Source organism: Megalobrama amblycephala, linkage group LG4 (assembly GCF_018812025.1).
Source record: "Megalobrama amblycephala isolate DHTTF-2021 linkage group LG4, ASM1881202v1, whole genome shotgun sequence".
NCBI lineage: Eukaryota > Metazoa > Chordata > Actinopteri > Cypriniformes > Xenocyprididae > Megalobrama > Megalobrama amblycephala.
In genome coordinates this window covers 25,950,488-25,974,927 of record NC_063047.1, presented here as the reverse complement: position 1 = coordinate 25,974,927, position 24,440 = coordinate 25,950,488, and the positions used below count along the sequence as shown (strand labels likewise).

Below are 24,440 nucleotides of genomic sequence, written 5' to 3'. Positions count from 1 at the left end.
ATTGGAGGGTGTTGGAGCCTGGCGTGTCTGTGACAGTTATATCTAGTTAGGGCATATTGTAGTTACAGAGTAGCAAAATGTGTCAATTGTCAACCCAAATTGTCAGTTGGAGTTCTGGAGCTCTGTAACGTTAAATGTAACCATTTTTGGATGAGAAGAATCCTTATTAAGAAGTTCAGCTGTCACCCAAAAGCTTTTTTTTTGCAATGGAAAATAAATTATCCTTATCTTTCTACTATTAATGTATGGTCTGGTATCAATACATTTTTGTTACCTAACAAGATGAAAGAACTTTACTATAAAATTCTTCATAATTACTATCCATGTAACTCTTTTCTTTCTAAATTTAAGTTGGACATTTCTTCACAATACACATTCTGTAATTGTAATCTTGAAACAATACCACATTTATTTTATGAATGTGATTATGTAAATGATTTTTGGAAAGAAGAAGCCTGGCGTATTTTCTCTGCTTATAGCACACTTTTTATTTTTGAAATAATTAATGTTCTGTTTTTGATGTGGGAAACAGGGTCAAAGTAGATGGACAATGTGTTAAAATTCCTAACTATATGTGGCCTATTTCATCTGCATAAATGTAAAGTTACTGAATGTAAGCCCAACATTATGCTTTTTTTGTATTGATTTAAAACTATTTTATGACTCTCTTTGTTCATTGTTCAACAAGAAAGCTGCAAAAACTGAAAGTATAATTTCATTATACCTCTCGTGTATTTCCTGAAAATGAAAGTTTTTTTTTCTTTTTTTATTAATTTTTTTGTTTTTGTTTTAGACATTTGTTAAATATTTTTTTCTTGCTTGTTTATACATTCAAATCTATTTCATGTATCCTCTGTATGTTGTTTAATAATAATAATAAAAATGTTTCAAAAAAAAAAAAAAAAAAAGACGTGAAAATTACACGATTGCATCATGGGAATGCAATTCTAGAAACCGCCACCAGCGTCACTGTTTCTTTGTAATAATTATCTCAATGAAATACTGAATAAGTGGAGGGGTGAAACGCAAGTGAGGAGGTGGAGTCGTGTTCAGAGCAGAGGAAAACCCAGCAGAAGAGCAGGAAAAAAGAGGAAAAACCACCAGACACAACAACATCGGGGGGAGGACGGTGGATTAACTGAGCCAACTGAGGCAATTCAAATTAAGAAAAGCGCCGCTGTGAAGAAGGGAGGACAGCAAGATGATAACGCCCTATTTCCTGGAAAATTTCTGGGTAGGTTGTTTATGCTGTGCTTTTATTTGGCTTTGCGGTTTAAAGACAACTCTTCAGCACTACTCGTCTGTCATTCTGTAAAACGGTTTGATATGCTTGATTTCTGGGGCTGTTCTTCGTGTTTTGATTCACACCGGCCGTTCTTGGGATAATACCGGTAAAACATGTTCGAGGCAAGCACGAGAACATACTGGCCTGTTGCCCCCTCACTTTTCTCGGAGAATGCCGTCCAGCTAGACCGGGGATTGGGCCTCATTACGTCCATCTGACAGACAGCCGACTACGTTCCACCTCCGATCAATCTGATTGGCTGTCGTCAACGTCTTGGAATGTTAATGATCCTATTCTGCAACACCATTGAATGTTACGGCTGTCGATCACAATGCTGTCCTGCTCTAGTTCTTCCGTAATGAAGTTAGATTGGAGGCCAGAATGTTTTATAAAGTTTTGTGTAGAATTATATAATTTATTCATATGTGAACCGTGTAATAATTAGCCCCTTCTCTATTCGTGTTTATCGGTTTACTATCAAGTTTATCTCGTCAAAATATGCCTCCTATCAGACATAACATTTGCTTCTTAAAGGGACAAAACCTCTAAAAATTCTGTCATTATATTATTTACTCACACCAAACCTGTATAAGTTCAGTACAACGCAAAATGAGCTGTAGTTCAACCAAAAATGAACATTGTGTCATCATTTACCCACTCTCATGTCCTTCCAAACCTATGTGGCTTTCTTTCTGCTATTTAGTATGTTTTTGTCCATACAGTGGAAGTACATTTTCACCAAAATGGTTTGATTAACAACATATATACTTTTGTGTTCTTCAGAAGTTTTGGAATGAAATTAGAGTGAGTACATGACAGAGAATGTTAATTTTTGGTTGAACTACGGCTCATTTTGCATTGTATTGAACTTATACAGGTTTGGGGTGAGTAAATGATCACAGAATTTTTAGGTGATGTGTCCCTTTAAGAAGCAAATATGTCTGATAAGGAGGCATATTTTTATGAGGTAAAACTTGATAGTTAACCGATAAACACGAATGGAGAAGGCCTGCCGAACATATTATTTTGTGTTGTGTTGTAAAATCATACAGGTTTTGGAACAACATGAGGGTGAGTAAATGATGACAGGATTTTTGGGTCGACTTTTTAAGCACTGACAACTTGTATAGACTGAGGACTGACCCTCAGTCTATATTCACTGTCATTGCTTCTTTTTCTTTTAATAAAAGTTGAAAATTTCCTTTAGTGTGCCACGGAAGAAAGAATTTTTTTCATTTTTGAGTGCACTATCACTTTAAGTTAGAATGGAGGTGTGTGATCATGCATAGTATATCTTTATCATCTCTTAAATTCCACAGGCATCAATAATCTAATCACTTTTTAAATAACCATTTCCCCATTGTACAATAAAAGTTATTGAGGATTTTTGTTCTGATTAAAGTTAATTCATTACCTAAGTGACAGAACGGATAAAGCCTAATGCAGTATGTGAGCATCCCAGAAGATTCCTCTGTTGTCATGTGCGGTATATGATCATGGTTTAACCATTAAAACAGCACCTGACTGCCACAAGTGTTGAGCTGAGTAGGCTGAGAAAGTGTGCAGTTGGAAGCCGTGACTGTCAAAACAGGAGATGGGGGGAGATGAAGAGAGATGAGGGATTGCAGAGCTGTGGAGTCTTGTTCTCAATCAGGTCTTTGTGTTGAGGCCTCAGTGAAACAGGGACGCCTATGATCAGCTGTGTGCTTGTAATGCAGGGCACAGACATACACGCATACAGACACATACCCCACACAGAGAGCCGCACTCCTTCATTGAAGCTGTCAAGCTCAAATTAATGCAGGGAAGGGGAAGACTGTCAAAATAGTCTTGATATTTATCTGCCATGAAATCATCATCATCTCTTGAAATCAATCTTATTTACCTTCCAGCGTCTGCCGCCCACAGTTGAGACTTACCCTAAACCACCCACAACAAAGGGGTGTGTGAAGGAAACCTCTTAGTCTCGTTTCCTACAGATAAATACATGTAACCACATATTTCCGCTCATGCTGAAGAGCACCGTGTGATTTTTCTAGTGAGCTTTTGACCTTTACTGATGTCTTCTATTCTTGTCTGTTGCTTTTGTTAGTGGTTGTTCAGACTTGTTACAGTCAGAAAACACCTGCTTACGGAAATGTATCTGGTTGAGTCATACTGCTGATATTACCATTTAGTTTCTAGGTGAGAACATGTGGACTCATTATTTTTGTTTTTTATGTATGGTTGTGTTAGTCATTTGTAGACTCTAAAATGTCAGAAGAGTTATTAATAACATTTACGTGCACGTCATTTTCCGATTACATTTACATTAATTCATTTAGCAGATATGGTGGCAGAGAGAGCTCAACATGCTGCAACTGAAGAAAAAACATGCAAATAAAGAACCCCCCAGCAGCAAATTAAGAAAACATCATCATTTTGACAACACAAACGGTGCTGCAAATACTCAGACCGCACCTAAATACAGAAATATGCTGCGAACACTCACAATGCAACTGAATACAGAAACATGCTGCAAATACTCACAATGCAACTGAATACAGAAACATGCTGCAAATACTCAAAATGCAACCGAATACAGAAACATGCTGCGAACGCTCACAACACAACCAAATACAGAAACATGCTGCAAATACTCACAACGCAACCGTTTACAGAAACATGCTGCAAATACTCACAGTGCAACCGAATACGGAAACATGCTGCAAATACTCAAAATGCAGCCGAATGCGGAAACATGCTGCGAACACTCAAAATGCAACCAAATACAGAAACATGCTGCAAATACTCAAAATGCAACCGAATACAAAAACATGCTGCGAACACTCAAAATGCAACCAAATACAGAAACATGCTGCAAATACTCACAATGCAACCGAATACAGAAACATGCTGCAAATACTCACAATGCAACCGAATACAGAAACATGCTGCGAACGCTCACAACACAACCAAATACAGAAACATGCTGCAAATACTCACAACGCAACCGTTTACAGAAACATGCTGCGAACGCTCACAACACAACCAAATACAGAAACATGCTGCAAATACTCACAACGCAACCGTTTACAGAAACATGCTGCAAATACTCAAAATGCAACCAAATACAGAAACATGCTGCAAATACTCACAATGCAACCGAATACAGAAACATGCTGCAAATACTCACAACACAACCAAATACAGAAACATGCTGCAAATACTCACAACGCAACCGTTTACAGAAACATGCTGCGAACGCTCACAACACAACCAAATACAGAAACATGCTGCAAATACTCACAACGCAACCATTTATGGAAACATGCTGCAAATACTCACAATGCAACCGAATACAAAAACATGCTGCGAACACTCACAATGCAACCGAATACAGAAACATGCTGCAAATACTCAAAATGCAACCGAATACGGAAACATGTTGCAAATACTCAAAATGCAACCGAATACAGAAACATGCTGCAAATACTCAAAATGCAACCGAATACGGAAACATGTTGCAAATACTCAAAATGCAACCGAATACGGAAACATGTTGCAAATACTCAAAATGCAACCGAATACGGAAACATGCTGCGAACGCTCAAAATGCAACCGAATACAAAAACATGCTGCGAACGCTCAAAATGCAACTGAATACAGAAACATGCTGCGAACGCTCAAAATGCAACTGAATACAGAAACATGCTGCAAATACTCACAATGCAACCGAATACGGAAACATGCTGCAAATACTCACAATGCAACCGAATACAAAAACATGCTGCGAACACTCAAAATGCAACCGAATACAGAAACATGCTGCAAATACTCACAATGCAACCGAATACAGATACATGTTGCAAATACTCAAAATGCAGCCGAATACGGAAACATGCTGCGAACACTCAAAATGCAACCGAATACAAAAACATGTTGCAAATACTCAAAATGCAGCCGAATACGGAAACATGCTGCGAACACTCAAAATGCAACCGAATACAAAAACATGTTGCAAATACTCAAAATGCAACCGAATACGGAAACATGTTGCAAATACTCAAAATGCAACCGAATACGGAAACATGCTGCGAACGCTCAAAATGCAACCGAATACAAAAACATGCTGCGAACGCTCAAAATGCAACTGAATACAGAAACATGCTGCGAACGCTCAAAATGCAACTGAATACAGAAACATGCTGCAAATACTCACAATGCAACCGAATACGGAAACATGCTGCAAATACTCACAATGCAACCGAATACAAAAACATGCTGCGAACACTCAAAATGCAACCGAATACAGAAACATGCTGCAAATACTCACAATGCAACCGAATACAGATACATGTTGCAAATACTCAAAATGCAGCCGAATACGGAAACATGCTGCGAACACTCAAAATGCAACCGAATACAAAAACATGCTGCGAACACTCACAAAACAACCAAATACAGAAACATGCTGCAAATACTCACAACACTACCGAATACAGAAACATGCTGCAAATACTCACAATGCAACTGAATACAGAAACATGCTGCAAATACTCACAATGCAACTGAATACAGAAACATGCTGCAAATACTTGCAATGCAACTGAATACAGAAACATGCTGCAAATACTTGCAATGCAACAAAACACAGAAACACGCTACAAATACTCACAACGCAACCAAATACAAAAACGTGAAAACTTGAGTGAATCAGCTCATGCTCTCTCAAAACTCGCAAATGGCTTCACATCACCACTTCGTGTCTGCGCTATAAGCAAGCTGCACAGTTGACAAAATTGTCACTTGTGGAGGCAGTCTCGCATTGGCACTAAAGTTTATAATTTGCACATCTTTTTAAAGGTCCTGTTCTTCGTGATCCCATCTTTCAAACTTTAGTTAGTGTGTAATGTTGTTGTTAGAGTATAAATAAAATCTGTAAAATTTTAAAGCTCAAAGTTCAATGCCAAGCGAGATATTTTATTTAACAGAAGTCACCTACATCGATCGGCCAGTTTGGACTACATCCCTCTACTTCCTTCTTTAATTGACTAACCTCCGCCCACAGGAATACACAAGAGTTGCGTTTGTATTTTTGAAAAATGTCTAAAAGAAATTTAAAAAAAAAAAAAGAAAAAAAAAAGGTGTTTGTGCTATTGGACATCTTTGTTTTTTTTAATGCATATGAATGTTATGTTTCCATTGATCCACAATGCTGTGCGTCTGTAGGACAGATGTCCCGAGCACGGAGGCAGATCACCCCGCTTAAACAGGGGGAGTTCAGAAGGTCATGTGAGGAACTCAAAGCTGTGGTGAAAGGGATTCAGCTGAACTTTGACACTGTTGATGTCTAGATATTTTGCTCTGCTTATTGTTGACTTACCATATTTGCTCTCAGATTGGCAGTGTGATTTTCAGTAACTGAGCTACTGTAAGTGTTTGTAGATGTTTTCACTGAAGTTATGTTGGGTCTGCATTTAGGTTATAAGCAGCCATTTACTGATTTGATCTGTGATGTTGCTGCAAAGTGATCTTAATCTTCCTTGTACAAGGTCATTTTTAACAGGTGTAGTTTTGCATTGGATTTATGCTTTGCAAAAATGCATTTCATCAGACTGATATTTGTTATATTGCTATTTTGTTCCAAAATACTTGTGAAAAAGATCTTTAATATTATATTAGATACTGTTACATAAAGATAATATTCAATAGAGATAACACTTCTAATATATTATAATATTTAATGCATTAATAATAATAAATTATTTTGTGTCTCTGTTAGGAAAAAGTAAATCCTTGGTGCTGTAAGTGTGAATGAGTGTGGTTTTATTTCCTAGTCTTCATCACTCAAGATACACGTAATGCATACTAATGTAATCACAGTTCAAATCTCTGTGTTCTGTTGAGCTGATTCAAACTAGAAGCCAGACAGAGTCAGCTATGCCAATTTTAGCATGCTTTGTAATGTTTATTAAAACCTTCTTGGGTTAGGTTGAGCAGATGGCGGTGGACTAAACCATGCATTAAACCAGGCAGTTAACTTTCCCAGACTGTGTGTTATCTCATACATTACTAAGCTAATGCATTTTAAACCTACTATGCAGAGTAGCCTATATTGTAAGGGTATTGCAGCATTCTGAGATGGTGTCTAAATTTGCAATGTAAATGGTGGGTGGAAAAAATTTAATATTTTGTTTTTGCATTTGCTAAATTTGCTACTTTTGAAAAAATAAATTGTGTGTGCAAGATATAATTTATGCAGTGGCCTGATGGAACTGCTAAAGGAGGGATATTTTGGTTGCCATAATGGTTTTATTTTGAAATTCAAAAATAGGGTTCCAGATATCATATTCAGAGGGTTTGTTATTAATTGTTATTAGTTGTTTGAGCTCCTTAGAGTATGTATGTACCTACTTAGCCATATTTTGGGGACAAGTTTGTACCCAGAATTAAGCTAAATCTCACCAAATCTCCCATGGACGTCCTCGCTTGTAAAAAATGGTATAAAAATTAAGTTAAAATCTTTTTAAAATTGTAAAATGCAGAAAGTGTGTGTGCTTGCAGTCAAGGTCTTTTGTATGGTCTCTGTAGTGGGAACCTCATCCAGTTTGTGAAACCAGACTTCCCAGCTGCATGAACAAGCAAATATAAGGGCTTTTCACACTGCACTTAACCCCGGGTTATTGTCATTCTAAACACTGCTTTTAACCCTGGGTAAAGGAGCATTTCACACTTGTAATTTAGAAGCAGGGTTAGCACTGCTTTTTTGTGGTGTTAACTCCACATTGCGGTGCCAGACTTGTACAGTGTGAAACGATGCAGTGTTAGAATGTTACAACTAGATGGTTGGCAACCGACAACCAATCGCATGCCTTATATTCACGTGCTTTGGGCAGGCACTGAAACACTGCGATTTATAAACAGTTGTTTCTGCGTATGATTGGAAAAATGTCAAACGGCAATGGAAAACGTGAAAATTTGGGGTGAAGAAGAGACCACCATTCTTACCTTTTTATAGTTTGAAAAGTTCACTCAGAAAAAAACTTGATATTACAGTCAGCATTGTGTAATATGAGGACGCTTAATGCTAGAACCTTTATGTAAACAGGTCACGTGCTACGTTTGTCCAGTCAGTGACACTGACACTGCAAATATGCAGATAAGGACTTTAACCCAGGGTTTAGGAATGTGCCGTGTGAAACGGCAGTTTATGAATACCCAGGATTAACTGTCAATCCCGGGTATAGTATGAGCAGTGTGAAACGTCAATAAAGATAACCCAGGATTTACCAAGGGTTTAGAATGACCCCGGGTTAACTATTTCATGCGTGAAAAGCCCTATAGACACACATTCAATCCAAGCAAACACATTTGTACCTTCATGTCTTGTCTTGTCTTGTGTGTTTTGGCTTTAAATATGAATTCTGTTTAGTTTAACCTGAGCCAGATTGTGGTTTAAACACCCTGACAGAAACACAAACATACACAAAGGCTTAACACACAACATTAAAGTCAGTAAGCATTTTCCAATGCTCAACTTAGCAACTTCCACCTGCATGTTTTGTTCCTCGTCCACTGTCTTCTCTGAACTTCTCTTTTGTCAACGTCAAGGATTTATAGCAGGTCACAGATATTTGACATAGTTTTGGCAATGCCATTGTTGGGTTATTGTGAGATTTGTTTTTCAGAAAGTAAATGTGATAATAATGTGGTCTTAAGTTTGTACTTGAATAATAGAAACTAAACACAGCATGTCATTTTCTGTGACTTTGAAGTAGTTTATGATTGGTTGTCTATTGCTAAACATCTCGCTGTAACATTCTGGCACGTCATTGTTTTACACTGTTTAAATTTCATATCAAAAGTGTGAAATGTTGCTTAACCTAGGGTTAAAACTAGCCTTTGCCCTTTAAACTTTAAAAAGAGTTTAAGCCAAGTTAAGTGTTGTGTCCTCATGCTAAGTATTAAAAGTCAATTGAGTAGAATCTGAACAAAACAAAGTGACAGTAAAATTCTGTGTGATGACAGTTTATGACTGGACTTGTGTTTAAAGGTTAGGCACAAAAAAAGTCAGGTGGGCTGTGTGGGCCAATCACAGAATGAACTGGCATGCAAGGAGCAGATGCCCAAAGCATTTTTCTGAGTTTGTTGTTAATTTCCTATTGTATTTTTTAATATCACTGCATTCCTCACGTCGGTCACTTCTGTAGCGCTTGGATTTCCTGTTGCTGTTCTTTCAAACCACATACAATCGTACAATCTCACACAGATCTCAGTTTTCTTTGCTCTACAGGAAACACGCACTGCATGATATTTGCTGTGTCCACAAAAGCTGATGTGGAAGTTACACAATATAAACCTGAGAGTAGAGATGTTTATTCTGTTTATTAATCATGTCTTTTTGCATAGTCATATCAATCTAACATGCTTTTCTACATTCTTCTCTGAAATACTCCACCAAGCTGCTTTTAAAATAAAAACTGCCATGTATATTTTCCGAAGAGGTACACGACCGTTAAAAAGTTTTTTAAAGAATTTTTTTTAAAGAACTTAATACTTTTATTCAGTAAAGTTGCATTAAATTGATCAAAAGTGACAGTAAAAACATTTCTAACAATTCTATAATTCTAAAGATTTCTATTTCAAATCAATGTTGTTCTTTTGATCTTCTATTCAACAAATTATCCCGAAAAGAATTTAATAATTTCCACAAAAATATTAATAATTATAACTATTTTTAACATTAATAATAAGGAATGTTTCTGAAAATTCAGCTTAACCATCCCAGGAATAAATTACATTTTAAAATATATTAAAGTACAAAACAGTTATTTTAAATTATAATAATGTTTCACAATATTACTGTTTTACAGTATTTTTTTTAAAATGCTGTCTTGGTGAGCATAAGAGACTTCTTTCAAAAATATTTTAAAAAAATCTTACTGACCCTACACTTTTAAATGGTAGTGTATAACTACAATTGTTATGAATAGATGATTTTTTTTTTCTTCTTTTCGTGCTTTTTTTTTTTTTTTTTTTTAATCACTGGTTGAACTCTCATGGTGTGCCAGATATCTGTGTTTTCACAGTTGGCTTTTGAGAAATAATAATAAAATAGCTTACAATTTAGCTTGTTTTTCGTTGGTTCATTAATCTGATGTATTAGATGTATTAGAGCATATGATTGATTATGTCTGTTGATAATAGACAAATTTGTAGTCACTGAAAGCAGATATGCTGAGCAAACACAGCTTTATTATTAATAATATTCAAGCCTATGTCTCTTCTGAGGCATGTACAAAGCAGGCCAGCAAAATTACTAGGTAAATGTATCTATCCTTAACTCATAGTAAAATGTACATTAAAAAGTTGCCCGGCCATTTGCCACTATTTGGATTTAAATAGGCAAGTGCATTAATGATCCAATCATAGACTCTTAAGCATTTGCCTGTTTAAATCCAAACAGCAACTTTATGCATGTGTGTGTGTTTCTGTCATTACAATGTTAGAAGAGGGATCAGACTTCACTTCAGATTTGAATTATGCATTAGTTTAGCGTTTGCATTTTTAAAACGCTGATATCGGACACTTGTAGCATTGTAACCATGGTTACTATGAAACACTTTGCACAGTTCAGATCAACCTTACAGCACTGACTTTCTCTCAAACGGGCAAAAATACAGAAAGTATGTTGCAGATGAACATGGTGGACCAGTCTGCTTTAAGAAGTCAGCTAGAAGCCATTCAGACCATGACAGCAATGATTGTTGAGAAACCTAAACTGGTAAACAAATGCCTGCATTAGTGATGGCATGCAGTTCATTTCTTAGCATTGCTTCTTGTTTTTTTTTTTTTGTTTTTTTTCTTTTATTAGAGAAAAAATTATAGTGATGTTGATCAAATGCAGTTGTTTTTAATTAATTTTATGTGTTCTTTTTGGCAGGGCGATAAAAACAATGGATTCGATGTACTGTACCACAACATGAAACATGGCCAGATATCCAGCAAGGAGCTATCAGACTTCATCAGAGAAAGGTAAAACTGTGTTGTTTGTTTGTTTTTGAGGGGATGAGGGGAGTCACCTAAAAGTCTAATGTTACATTGAATTCATTGTAGCCTATTATAACACAGACGTTCATCTTTTCTTAAAAAAAAATGCTCTGTTAGTATATTAAAAATATTTTTTTAATTTAAAAAAAAGGTAAAATATAAAATATTAGATGAAAAGCCTAAACTTAAAAAAAACAGAAACAGAAATTTGAAATGTTGCATTGACAACTAACTAAAATAAACTAAATTTATGTGACTAAAACTAAAACTGACAAAAATAAATTAAAGCTAAATAGAAATATTACAAAAACAAACATTTACTTAAATTACAAGTACATGAAAACTGAAAATATAAAATGAATTCAAAATATTAAAAATACTGTAACACTATATAAATAATACTAAAAATAACACTGTATATATCTCCTGGCTACTAGTTCTGAATCTTTACAATCAAATTATCTGTCATATACTCACTTCACACGAAGCAAAAATCTTGTCCAACTCATCGTTTTTTTGTAGACTAAACAGCAGAAACCACATAAAACCTGATCCAAATCACATTTGTATGGGATTTAAAAATTGTAAAAATGTGATATTTGGAAATGCTCATCAGTCAAGTGTTTTTTTTTAAGCAGTCAGGGATGTGAAATGTATCTTATGTGCTGTAGTGTCTATTGACCTTATTCTAAGCAGTGCCAGGTATGACAGGTATGAAAGCGAGGCTGTGAGGGATAGACTTACCATGTTTTCAATGGCATCTGCTGTAAAAAGCTGTATAAAGCTCCTAGATCACATATAATTTTCCACAGGCCACAGCTCATATTGTCGGGTATTTTTTGTCTACTGAAATTTCTTGGAAAGATATTTTTGCGGTGTTTTGTCAGCAGAACAATGCAAGAACACATTAAATAACAGTACAAACCGCTGAAGAGATGTATGTCTATCCTTCACAGCCTCGCTTTCATTCCCGTTAAAGACGGCACTGCTATGAATAAAGTCATTCATATATTTTTGGTAACACTTACTCTTTTTCAATGCCTCTGTCATTAGTATGCTGGTTAGTGTATTTTATACCGAATATTGATTACACTGTCTGAACAAATTTTGTACAGTCATAATTTAAAGGGTTAGTTCACCCAAAAATGAAAATGATGTCATTAATGACTCACCCTCATGTCGTTCCAAACCCGTAAGACCTCCGTTCATCAACACAGTTTAAGATATTTTAGATTTAGTCCGACAGCTTTCTGTCCCTCCATTGAAAATGTATGTACGGTATACTGTCCATGTCCAGAAAGGTATCATCAAAGTAGTCCATGTGACATCAGTGGGTTAGTTAGACCGCCCCCTTCTGCTCCGGACTGTGACGCTGATGACGTGTTATGTAGTGCGCCCGAGCTTCGTTTACAGTCTGAGGGAGACGCACGCTGTATTCAAGCTATTCTACATTGTTTGTATTTTGGTATTGCTATATTTTTTAAAATGGTGCGTAGGTGTGCATGTTGCGAATGTCCTAATCGCGTCACAGTCCGGAGCAGAAGGGGGCGGTAATGCACCAATAAGCTGGATGCCAACCGCCGTAGAAGAAGAAGAAGCAGCAGCATCACTGTGGATATACACAGACCCGGAAGAGAAGACAATGCTGAATAAAGTCGTATTTTTTGTTATTTTTGGACCAAAATGTATTTTAGATGCTTCAAAAACTTCTAACTAACCCACTGATGTCACATGGACTACTTTGATGATGTTTTTATTACCTTTCTGGACATGGACAGTGCACCGTACCTACACTTTCAATGGAGGGACAGAAAGCTGTCGGACTAAATCTAAAATATCTTAAACTGTGTTCCGAAGATGAACGGAGGTCTTACGGGTTTGGAACGACATGAGGGTGAGTCATTAATGACATAATTTTCATTTTTGGGTGAACTAACCCTTTAATGTTTTATTTATTGCAGTACTGTATAGTAGCTGTCAATACTTTGAGATATTCTTATTCCAAAATGCACAGTTTTCATGTTTGTTTTTTTTTTGTTTTCATGCACAGTCAGATGTTTCACCTGTGAAAGGGTTGAAGCTCTGCTACAAATCTTGCTTGTCTTACACAAGCAAGACATGTGTCAAGAGAGTAAATCTATTCAAGAGGAAACTATTTGAAAACTTTTCTTACAAAACCATCGACCATGGTTTTCAGGAATGCTGCAAGTTCTCCAAAAGCTTCAGCATCTGTCTCACCTGCTTTAACGTGGCTTTGACGGTTAAACTAACGGAAAGAATTCACACTCTGATAGATTTAAAATGTGCAGAGGTTTAAATTGTCTCATGAGCTCAATGACTGACAGTGGAATTTTGCAGAGTCATAATGCCAATGCACTTTTAGACCATTGGAAATTTTATTCCTGATTTACGTACTTTTGGCTATTGAGAGCTTATTTTGGAGGGGAGTTGGGGTGCTGATAGATTTTGGGAGAGGTTTTGCTACAAATGGAGCATGTCTGTCTCCCCCTTCTGGACACAGTGTGACGTTGTCTTTGTCAGAGTGAAACAGTATCCAGCCTAATTTGCTATTATAAATCTTTCTTGTTTGACACAACAAAAGAAGAACATAGTGATAGAGTTTTAAAAGACTCTAGGCAAGTGTCTGGAGGGATACACTACCAATCAAAGTTTTGGACACAGTTAGACATTTTAAAAAAAAATCTTTATACTGATTTTCAGATTTTGGCATAATACATCGAAACTACGAAATGAAATGACACAAATGAAAGTATGGGAATTATGTAGTGTCCAAAACACTCTGGGCTTCTCTCAGACATCTCAAAAACATCCTGAGATGTTTTTAAAAAAAAAAGTGCTGAATGAGTTCACTTGTTTGCTGAGCACACGCTGGCTGATTTTTTCCTTCAGCTTTTTAGTTTTGTAAAATTCATTTGCATTCACAATTTATGTCTACAAGACTAATTTCAGACATTTAAGCATAAGCTTTTGCATCAAAAGGTTAAGATAATGAAATGTGTAAACCTTTGACTGTTATTGTCTATGTAACCATCACACTTTCACACAAACATGTGATAACAATATGTGTTTTCCTGTTTGATGTTTTTCGTCTTCTTTACTTCATTGGTCCTTGACGTATTGCACAAGCTTTAAAGTATTAGTTCACTTTATAATGAAAATTACCCCATGATTTACTCACCCTCAAGCCATCCTAGAAAAATTCAAGAAAATGCATCCATCCACCAAACGTACTCCACACGGCTCCAGGGGTTAATAAAGGCCTTCTGAAGCGATGCAATACATTTGTGTAATAAAATACATATTTAACACATTATAAAGTAAAATAACTAGCTTCTGCCAGACCGCCTTCCATATTCAACTTACGAAAAAAGTGTTTGTTTCATAAGTTAAATACGGAAGGCGTAAGATGTAGCGTAAGCTTTTTTTGAACTGCAAGATTTTTACACTTTCAAGTTGAATATGGAAGGCAGCTAGTTATTTTACTTTATAATGTGTTAAATATGGATCATTTTCTTACACAAATGCATCGCTTCCCTTCAGAAGGCCTTTATTAACCCCCCCGGAGCCATGTGGAGTATGTTTATGATGGATGGATGTAATTTTTTTTTCAAGCTTCAAACGTGTGCACTGCCATTATAAAGCTTTGGCGCATCAGGGTGATCATTAATATAACTCCGATTGTATTCGTCTGAAAAAGGAAAGTCATATACACCTAGGATGGCTTGAGGGTGAGTAAATCATGGGACTATAAGAGAATAATAAATTAAAAATGTATTTGAGTCATCACATCCCAGTAAGGGCAGGAAAAAAATTCAGAGGCCTTTTGTTTGCCTATATGTCAGTGCATTTTAATTTGTGTAATTCGTGCAACTTTCATTGAGTAACTTTTAGATTTTCTTCAAATCAGCTTTTTTTTTTTAAAACAAAGCACAATTAATTATGGTAGCTATTGTATGCAAGTATGTGTAAATGTTTGTGAGAGTGAAAACTGCAAAGTTTTGTTTAAAGGATTTCTTTCTAAATAATAATCCGTATTAGACATTATTTGGGTTTGATTGATTGTTTACATATGGTTTTCTCCCCTCCTGTCTCAGAGCCACCATAGAGGAGGTTTATTCAAGATCAATGACCAAACTGGCCAAGACTGCCAGCAACTGCTCTCAGCTAGGGTAAGACTGTGCGTGTGTGTCTGAAGGTTTACAAGACCTATGGGTTCATTATGAACACCATTTTAATAATGTATTTATAATGAGCTGGAAAACCCACATCATTTCAATGTCTCTCAAGCTTTATTCATGAAAGCCCGAGTTCATTACATGCAAAGAAACAAAATGAATACCCACAGCTGTTCACTTACCTGCCTGGAACATTTGTGAATCTTTATTCTATATAAACTTTATTCTGGCAAACTTGCTGTACTTTCCCTGCTAATGGGAGACATATTGCCAGTCAGGCGAACCTTCATAAGCTACTTCAAAAAGATCTGCAGGAAGAAAGCAATTAACTCATTGTTATTGTTTTTATGGTCCTGAAATAACCAAAGTTTGTGTAATAACTATTCGCAAAATATGCTAGATGCAGTTGTGTGAAATGAAAGCTGGTTTTTCACTGGCCTGCGGTGCTTTATTTCACTGAACATGATTTTCACACCCCCCTCACATATCATATTGTCAGTACAGACATTATAGTGTCATTAGTGGCTGTTTCCATTAAAAACAACCAGGACCAGAGGATAAATCTGATATCGAGAGAATAAACACACCTTGGTGTTAAATCACAAATCATGTTTAACACATTTTTATGTTTTATTTGTACGAAGTGTGTTGAGTATTATGCATTGAGAAGAAAATGAAATGGCCATTTGTTCCACAGGACGTTTGCGCCGGTGTGGGATGTGTTTAAACAGTCAACGGAGAAACTGGCAGCGTGTCACATGGAGCTGGTCCGCAAACTGCAAGAGCTCATCAAGGAAGTCCAGAAATATGTGGAGGAACAAGCCAAAAATCATAAGAAGGTATGGGAGCTGCCGTCATCTTTGGTGTTTGATTAATATCCATGTAGGTTTGCTCAAAACACGCTGCATAGCAAAGTATGAACCCAATTTCTCAGCTAAATGAGTCTGTGGTACACATGTCATTCCTTAAAAAAGGTCAGAGGTCTGGTATGTAAAAAAAAAAAAAAAAATCTGCAATACATTTTATTTTTTTAATTGAAATCAGCATAATTTAAGGGTAGTACAAATAATAAAAGTTACAATCATGATTTATAAATGAATAGTTGACCTTTTAAGTAATGTAAAATGCTTAAGTAAATAATTTATAATTTTATATTTATATATTTTTATGTCCATTGTATTATATTTAAAAGCAAGACATTTAGGGCTGTGAAAATTACTTTTTTTTTTATTATTATTATTATACAAGATGAGTATAATGTTGAAGTTCTTTCTGGTTTCTGGCTTGTAGACAAAGGAGGAGGTGGCGTCTACTCTAGAGGCTGTGCAGAACATCCAGAGTGTGTCACAGGCCTTACAGAAGAGCAAAGAAAACTATGTCAGCAAGATGCTAGAGCAAGAACGTATGCGCAAAGAGGGGGCCACACAGAGAGACCTGGACAAGGTACAGACACAGACTTGTACTTGCTAGCCCAATAGTTTGGAATCTGGAAAGTGTTTGGAAGGTGTCTAAATGTGTACATTTCTCTCTGTCTGTTTTGTGTTATTTGTTTGTAGGCTGGATTGAAGGTCAAGAAAGCCACTGAGTCCTATAAGTCATATGTGGAGAAGTATGCCACTGCGAAAACAGAATTTGAGCAAAGAATGACAGAAACCGCACAAGTAAGATTGTGTAGAATGTGTGTGAGTGTGTTATTAGAGCAGCTTTTATCCAGCTAGATCTCAATTAACAATATTAAAATCAAAGACATACTTTTATACTAGCGGCCTAGTGTATCCAAGTAATATATATATTATTTTGATTAAAGATTACGAGGGAACATTAATTAAAAAAAAAAAAAAAGATGTTCACAGATAAATAAATTTATAATAAATTCTGCAATATTCCATAAAAAATAAGAAAAATAAGAATTTTGATTATGGTTTCACTTTAAATTAGTAACATTTAAATTTAAGATAAAAATGATAACTGAATGTTTTATTTTAAAAATGTTTTTTAAAATTAATTAAAAATCAAAAAAAAATTTTTAATTGTTCGTGGTACACAATCTTTTTTTTTTTTTTTTTTTTTTCTCTCATTATACTGAAGACTGCAAGCTTACGACTACAATATAATGTCTTTTGCTTAAAATTCAGTAGCGCGGTGCAGGAAACACTATAGCAGCCCCTCGCCCATCCCGCACATACACACTTAATTTCCCAAATCAGAGCCACAGAGTCCTCAGACATACAAAGCTTAAGCTCTTTATTGATGTTTCCTTACATGATCCACACACACATGCACAAACACGTTTTTTCCCTGTGGTCACACATGCTCTGACTTATTCTGTCATTATCTTGTTTCCGCTCATTTCCTTGTCTTTTTCTCCTCTTCCCCTTAAATCTTCTAAAACCCTACTGTCAGTCTGAGACGAGCATAAACAGCAAATCAGGCATGCAGCCATCCTTGACACACACACATCCCACATACACGCATGCATATTCATTTTCACTGTGTTTGTGCGTGTTACACGCTTCTTAACTGCCCAGACCACCCAAATAAGCTATTCATAGCGTTGTGCCAACAACATAAGAAGGGGAATTTGTGTAAAAGCACACACACAGGACTGTTGTGGAAAATATTCTGGTCTGATTAAGTATCATTTCTAACATCTGCTTTCAGCTTCACATTTTGAGACTGACTAAAACTAGTATCCAGTGTTTTTAAACTGCTTATTCACTCTTTCTGAAAGATAAGTTATTTAAAAGTTATGTGTGTCTACAGAAATTCCAGGGCATTGAAGAGGAACATGTCATGCGTATGCAGGAGATTATCCATTCATACTCTCAGTCTGTTGAAGAGACGCACATACAGATCGGAGAGGTGAGCAGACAAACATGCACACATTATTACTGCTGGAAATGTTGTTTCAAGATGTTGCCTGAACTCATTTACATTTGCATTGTTACCAGACACTTGTCGTTCTCATGTCGTTCTACACCCGTAATGCCTTCATTCATCTTCAGAACATAAATTAAGATATTTTGATTAAATCTGATGGCTCAGTGAGGCCTGCATTCAAAGCAATGACATTTCCTCTCTCAAGATCCATAAATGTACTAAAAACATATTTAAAACAGTTCATGTGAGTACAGTGGTTCTACCTTAATGTTATAAAGCGACGAGAATACTTATTGTGCGACTTTTCAACAATATCTATATGGGCCGATTTCAAAACACTGCTTTGGAGCTTTACGAATCGAATCACTGACTCGGAGCGCCAAAGTCACGTGATTTCAGCAGTTTAGCCGTTTGATAGGAAATCCGAGTCACTGATTCAATTCGTAAATCTCCGAAGCAGTGTTATGAAATCGCCCATCACTATATTGTTGAAAAGTCGTTATTTTCTTTTATTGGCACACAAAAAGTATTCTCGTCGCTTTATAATATTAAGGTAGAGCCACTGTGCTCACATGGACTGTTTTAAATATGTTTACTACCTTTATGGATCATGAAAGCGGAAATGTCATTGCTTTGAAAGCAGGCCTCACTGAGTCATCGGATTTAATCAAAATAGCTTAATTTATGTTCCGAAGATGAATGAAGGCATTACGGGTGTAGAACGACATGAGGGGGTGAGTAATAAATGACAGAATTTTCATTTTTGGGTGAACTAACCCTTTAAGCCTATGAGATCTGGCTGTTGTATCATCTTTTAGCTGTAGAGGGCGTCAGAGACCCGTAGATGTGCAGAAGTCAAGCAAGCAGAAATGAACTTCTGCTGTCCGATCAGTCCTTCCTTATCTATCCTTAATCCTATTGCCACTGATTCCGAGTGATTTATAACATATGCATACCCTGTTATTCATTGAAATGCACTTCCATTCTGAATGCGCACAATCTCATTCCTAGACACCCACAGCAAAAAGATCTCTGTTAGGCATTTTACTGGTTATTGACCACAGAGCTATTGCATGCTCTGGTTTGGGCTTCCTCCTAACCACACTCTCTCTTGTATTCAGCTTGAGCCTGAAGAGAAATAAGATTTGAGTTTTCTCTGTGGTTATTATGATTATATTGTTTCTGTGTGCATAAATTTGAGTTAAATCCTCTTTCAAGTGCAGAATTTACTCATGCAACAGTTGGTGTCACTGTTCATCTGTACATGAGTTTTGAGAACTTAATGTAACAAGGGGATCTAGATGTGGAATGACAGAGCAAAAGAATAGAACAATGGCATGTATCTTTTAAAGAAGAGATTAGGCCCAATGTTTTAATGATATTTTACATAAATCTTTGAAGACACACAGAACACTTCACAAGCGAGATATGAGATTGTCAATTGTAAGTGTTTAATTGAGAAAACCCTACACAACCCAAGTCGGTCTCACTATACTCTTAAACTATTTGTATATTTGTATACTATCTGAATATTTTAGATTTTCTTATAAACATTTTTACGAATTGTTTTATATTTATAAGCAAAAGTCAGTTTTTTATTTTTATTTTGGGCCATTATTTATTTTATTTTTTTATTACATCCTTAGTACTTAGTACATCCACAGTACTTCATAAGATTTTATTTTGTTTTTTTGTTTTTTGATGTGATTCATATGTTATTCAGTGTTATTTTGGTATAATTGAGGTTTTAGGAATATTTTGAATTTTTTTTATATATACAATAAAATTTTTTTTATATAGTCCAAAAGTTTGGAACCACTAAGATTTTTAATGTTTTTAAAAGAAGTTTCGTCTGCTCACCAAGGCTACATTTATTTAATTAAAAATACAGTAAAAAAACAGTAATATTGTGAAATATTATTACAATTTAAAATAACTGTGTACTATTTAAATATATTTGACAAAGTCATTTATTCCTGTGATGCAAAGCTGAATTTTCAGCATCATTACTCCAGTCTTCAGTGTCACATGATCCTTCAGAAATCAATCTAATATGCTGATTTGCTGCTCAATAAACATTTATGATTATTTTCAATGTTGAAAACAGTTGTGTACTTTTTTTTCAGGATTCCTTGATGAATAGAAAGTTCAAAAGAACAGCATTTATCTGAAATACAAAGCTTCTGTAGCATTATACACTACCGTTCAAAGGTTTGGGGTCAGTAAGAATTTTTATTTTAGTTTTTTTGAAAAGAAATTAAAGAAATGAATACTTTTATTCAGCAAGGATGCATTAAATCAATCAAAAGTGGCAGAAAGACATTTATAATGTTACAAAAGATTAGATTTCAGATAAACACTGTTCTTTTGAACTTTCTATTCATCAAATAATCCTGAAAAATACAATAAAAATTTGTACACAAATATTTTGTACAATTGTACACATTAAATGTTTCTTGAGCAGCAGATCAGCATATTAGAATAATTTCTGAAGGATCATGTGACACTGAAGACTGGAGTAATGATGCTGAAAATTCAGCTTTGCCATCACAGGAATAAATTACTTTGTGAAATATATTCAAATAGAAAACAGTTATTTTAAATTGTAATAATATTTCACAATATTACTGTTTTTACTGTATTTTTAATTAAATAAATGTAGCCTTGGTGAGCAGACGAAACTTCTTTTAAAAACATTAAAAATCTTAGTGGTTCCAAACTTTTGGACTGTACTGTATATTTTCCATTTTTGTTAGTTTTCTATTCAATTTATCTATAAAGTTTTTATTAATTTTATTTCAGTTTTAGTTACTTTAGTACGTCAAATTAAACTAAATAAAAATAGGAAATGTTGCATTGGCAATTAGCTGAAATAAAACAAGTTTTAATTCAATTAACATTTATTTTATTTCAAGTTACGCAAATGTTTTTTATGGTTTTAGTTTTAGTTAAATATATTAACCCTGTTTAAGAATTGGTTGGTTTGGTTAATGGTTTAGAAGTCTTTATTTGAGATTCTTTTGAAATTCATTTGAATGGAAAAAATGAATGCAAAAAACAAAACAAACAATGTTGAACCTAGAACCTTTAAAAAGTCTGTGATGTGATTCTGCATCACATTGAGCATCATGAATATCTGAGCATGTCTGAAAGGACAGGAATTTGCTTTTCTTTTCCCCTTCTTAAGCAAACATATATGCACAACTACACATGCTGTCAATCAGCTCCTCTCATCCACAAACAGGCAAGAAGACGGATGCTGAATCAAATTGACAATTTTTTTTATGAAGTGCTGTATGTTTACGACATGAACTAGAAAATCTGTGGAATATGTCAACTGTAAAAGGAAAGCTTTGAGTCAGTGATGGAAATGTTTGGAAGACATATTGCATTTGTCACCATCCCTTCAGGGCTATGAAAACAAGGACAGTCAAAGTGGTCACCTGAGGAAATAATGTCACATCCTCATTGCGTGCACTAGCTCTCAACCTTATCCTCCTCCAAAACCTTGATCTTGCTTACATGAGATACAGCGTGTTGGTAATGTGATGAAGCGCTGCCTGAGAGTGGAAGCAGTTAGAATCCAGGTTTCTGATCATAACACATTATGTAGTTTGTGATCATAAGGTTTTTATGGATCTCATTACATTGGTTTATTGGTCCCATTTGTTCAGTGTTCCAGAGATTAGTAGTTGTATTTTAATGTGAGATTAGTATGTTGACTCTTTTGTCATTGTTATTATTAAAATAACTGTATATATATATATATATATATATATATATATATATATTAATGCCGTTCAAACGTTTGTTGGTCGTTAAGATTTTGATTTCATGGTTTTGAAAGTGTCTTGTGCTCATCAAGCTTGCATTTATTTGATCCAATCAAATACAATAAAAACAGTAATATTGTGACAATATTATCACAATATATTCAATTTGAAAATGTTTTAAAATTTATTAAATTTATTATATTTATTATACTGTGATGGCAAAAATCTTAATTTCAGCAGCCATTACTCCAGTCTTCAATGTCACATGATTGTTCAGAAATCAATCTAATATGCTGATTTGGTGCTCAAGGAACATTTCTGATCATTACCAGTACTTAAAACAGCTGTGCTGCTTATAGTTTTGTGGAAACAGTGATACTTTTCTTTTTCTTGAATTTAAGGCATCCTTGCTGAATAAAAATATTAATTCCTTTAAAAATATCTATATATCTTACTGACCCTAAACTTTTGAACTGTAGTGTATGTGTATATATATGTATGTATTTTTCACACACTGCTACAACTGCTGTATACAACTGGAGCACAGCAGTTGATGACATAAGATTGTGTGTGTGTGTTTGTTTGTTTGTTTTATTTGGATCCCCATTAGCTTCAGCATAAGCTAAAAGCTATTCTTCCTGGGGTCCTATAATCTACCATGTGACAATACAACTTATGATATACACCATACACACCATACGTACAAGACATTACATTACATTGGAACAACATATTATACAATAAAAAGTAAAAAAAAAAAAAAAAAAAAAAAAAAACACACATCGCTCCGAATAGATCTATATCAAAAATAATGTAACTAAGAACCCTATAACAATATCTCTTTAAATTAAGTATATATTAACTGTATATGTTTCTTTGAAAATAATATTTCTTAAGTGATTTTTTGAAACCATACAGTGTTTTGTTGTTTAATAGTATTTGGAAGAGAGTTCCATTCACACATTGCTCTATACCTTACTGAACGTTGAATAGATTTGGTTTTTACTATAGGTAAAATAAAACTACATCCTACTGCCTGCCTCGTTAGATAATGATGTATATCTGTACTAAAGGACAGTTTTTCATATAGAATAAAAGGTGTTTTGTTTGTTATAACATTATATAAAAATACCATTAGTGAATACATCAATCTATTTTTTACTTTAAACCATGAGAGGCTTTCATGCATTTTGTCAACATTTGATCTAAACCCACATGAGAGAGCCAGACGTGCAGCTTTATTCTGAATAACTTGTAGTTTTTTTATATTAGTTGATGAAGTATTGGACCAAACCACAGAGCAGTAATCAAGATGTGAAAAAAACAATGCATAAAGTACTTGTTTAACAATCTGTGGTGTAAAATATTTTGCACATCTTTTAATAACAGCCAAAGTATTGCCCATTTTAGTTAACAATTTCTGAACATGTTTATCCCAACACAATCTACTATCAATCATCACTCCCAATAGTTTGGCCTCTTCTTTTTGCTCAACTGAATTTTGCAATGTGTGTGTGTGTGTGTGTGTGTGTGTGTGTGTGTGTGTGTGTGAGTGCGTGTGTGTGTGCGTGTGTGTGAGAGAGAGAGAGGTTCATGTTTACAATTTTCATACTAGCTTGTATGTATGATTTGCAACATAAATAACTCGTTATTTAGCGTTCACTTCATGTTATGATTATACTATCAAATGAATCTGAAGAATATGCAGTCCATGACCTATTTTGCCCGGTCAAGTGACTTCAGATGCAAATGCTGCCAATCCTGAACAAAGTCTTGGTACAGTCATTAAAGATAGTCAATGTCACTTTTGACCTTTCTTGGCTTTTTAATTGTACCCTTTGGTATAATTTGACAAGTAACAATTGTACATACAGTCTGTGGGAGAAACCTTTCAGTCTTTCTGTTGGCATCATGTCAATCACAAATGTGTGCTCAATAATAAGGTGCATTTTTTTAACATTGTTTAATCCAAATTTTACCATGAAATAAAAATGAACAATATTTTGACAGTATTTATTAATGTTGGTTAATGTTAATTTGACATGTATTAGTATTATTTTAAATATAAGTTTTATAAATTCACACAAGTTAATGTTTGATATGTTTGATAAGATATGTTCATTTTTAGTTTTTAGTTTGCTACCAAATGTGTTAAATATCACTTTGAGGGAAACTCAACATAAAACTAATTAATCTAAAAATAGTTTTAGGAAACCATATGTCATTGATGGTCATTTTGCTTTTATACCTACTATGTCAACTACAAAACTTTTA

At 34.9% G+C, this 24,440-nt stretch overlaps 1 protein-coding gene across 9 annotated transcripts in view; it reads left to right on the top strand.

The window, feature by feature from the left end:
- Positions 1 to 990: 990 nt before the first annotated feature.
- fcho2 (FCH and mu domain containing endocytic adaptor 2) overlaps positions 991 to 24,440 on the top strand; it is a 48,973-nt gene continuing 25,523 nt past the window's right edge. For 5 of the 9 annotated variants that reach the window (XM_048188567.1, XM_048188566.1, XM_048188565.1 and 2 more), the window contains exons 1-7: positions 991 to 1,234; positions 11,211 to 11,302; positions 15,433 to 15,507; positions 16,211 to 16,352; positions 16,804 to 16,956; positions 17,070 to 17,174; positions 18,277 to 18,375. In XM_048188567.1, coding sequence (XP_048044524.1) covers positions 1,202 to 1,234; positions 11,211 to 11,302; positions 15,433 to 15,507; positions 16,211 to 16,352; positions 16,804 to 16,956; positions 17,070 to 17,174; positions 18,277 to 18,375 — 699 coding nt within the window. In that variant the 5' untranslated portion in view covers positions 991 to 1,201. The remainder of the gene's footprint in view (positions 1,235 to 11,210; positions 11,303 to 15,432; positions 15,508 to 16,210; positions 16,353 to 16,803; positions 16,957 to 17,069; positions 17,175 to 18,276; positions 18,376 to 24,440) is intronic. The other 4 variants (XM_048188572.1, XM_048188571.1, XM_048188570.1 and 1 more) reach the window with 1 other exon arrangement.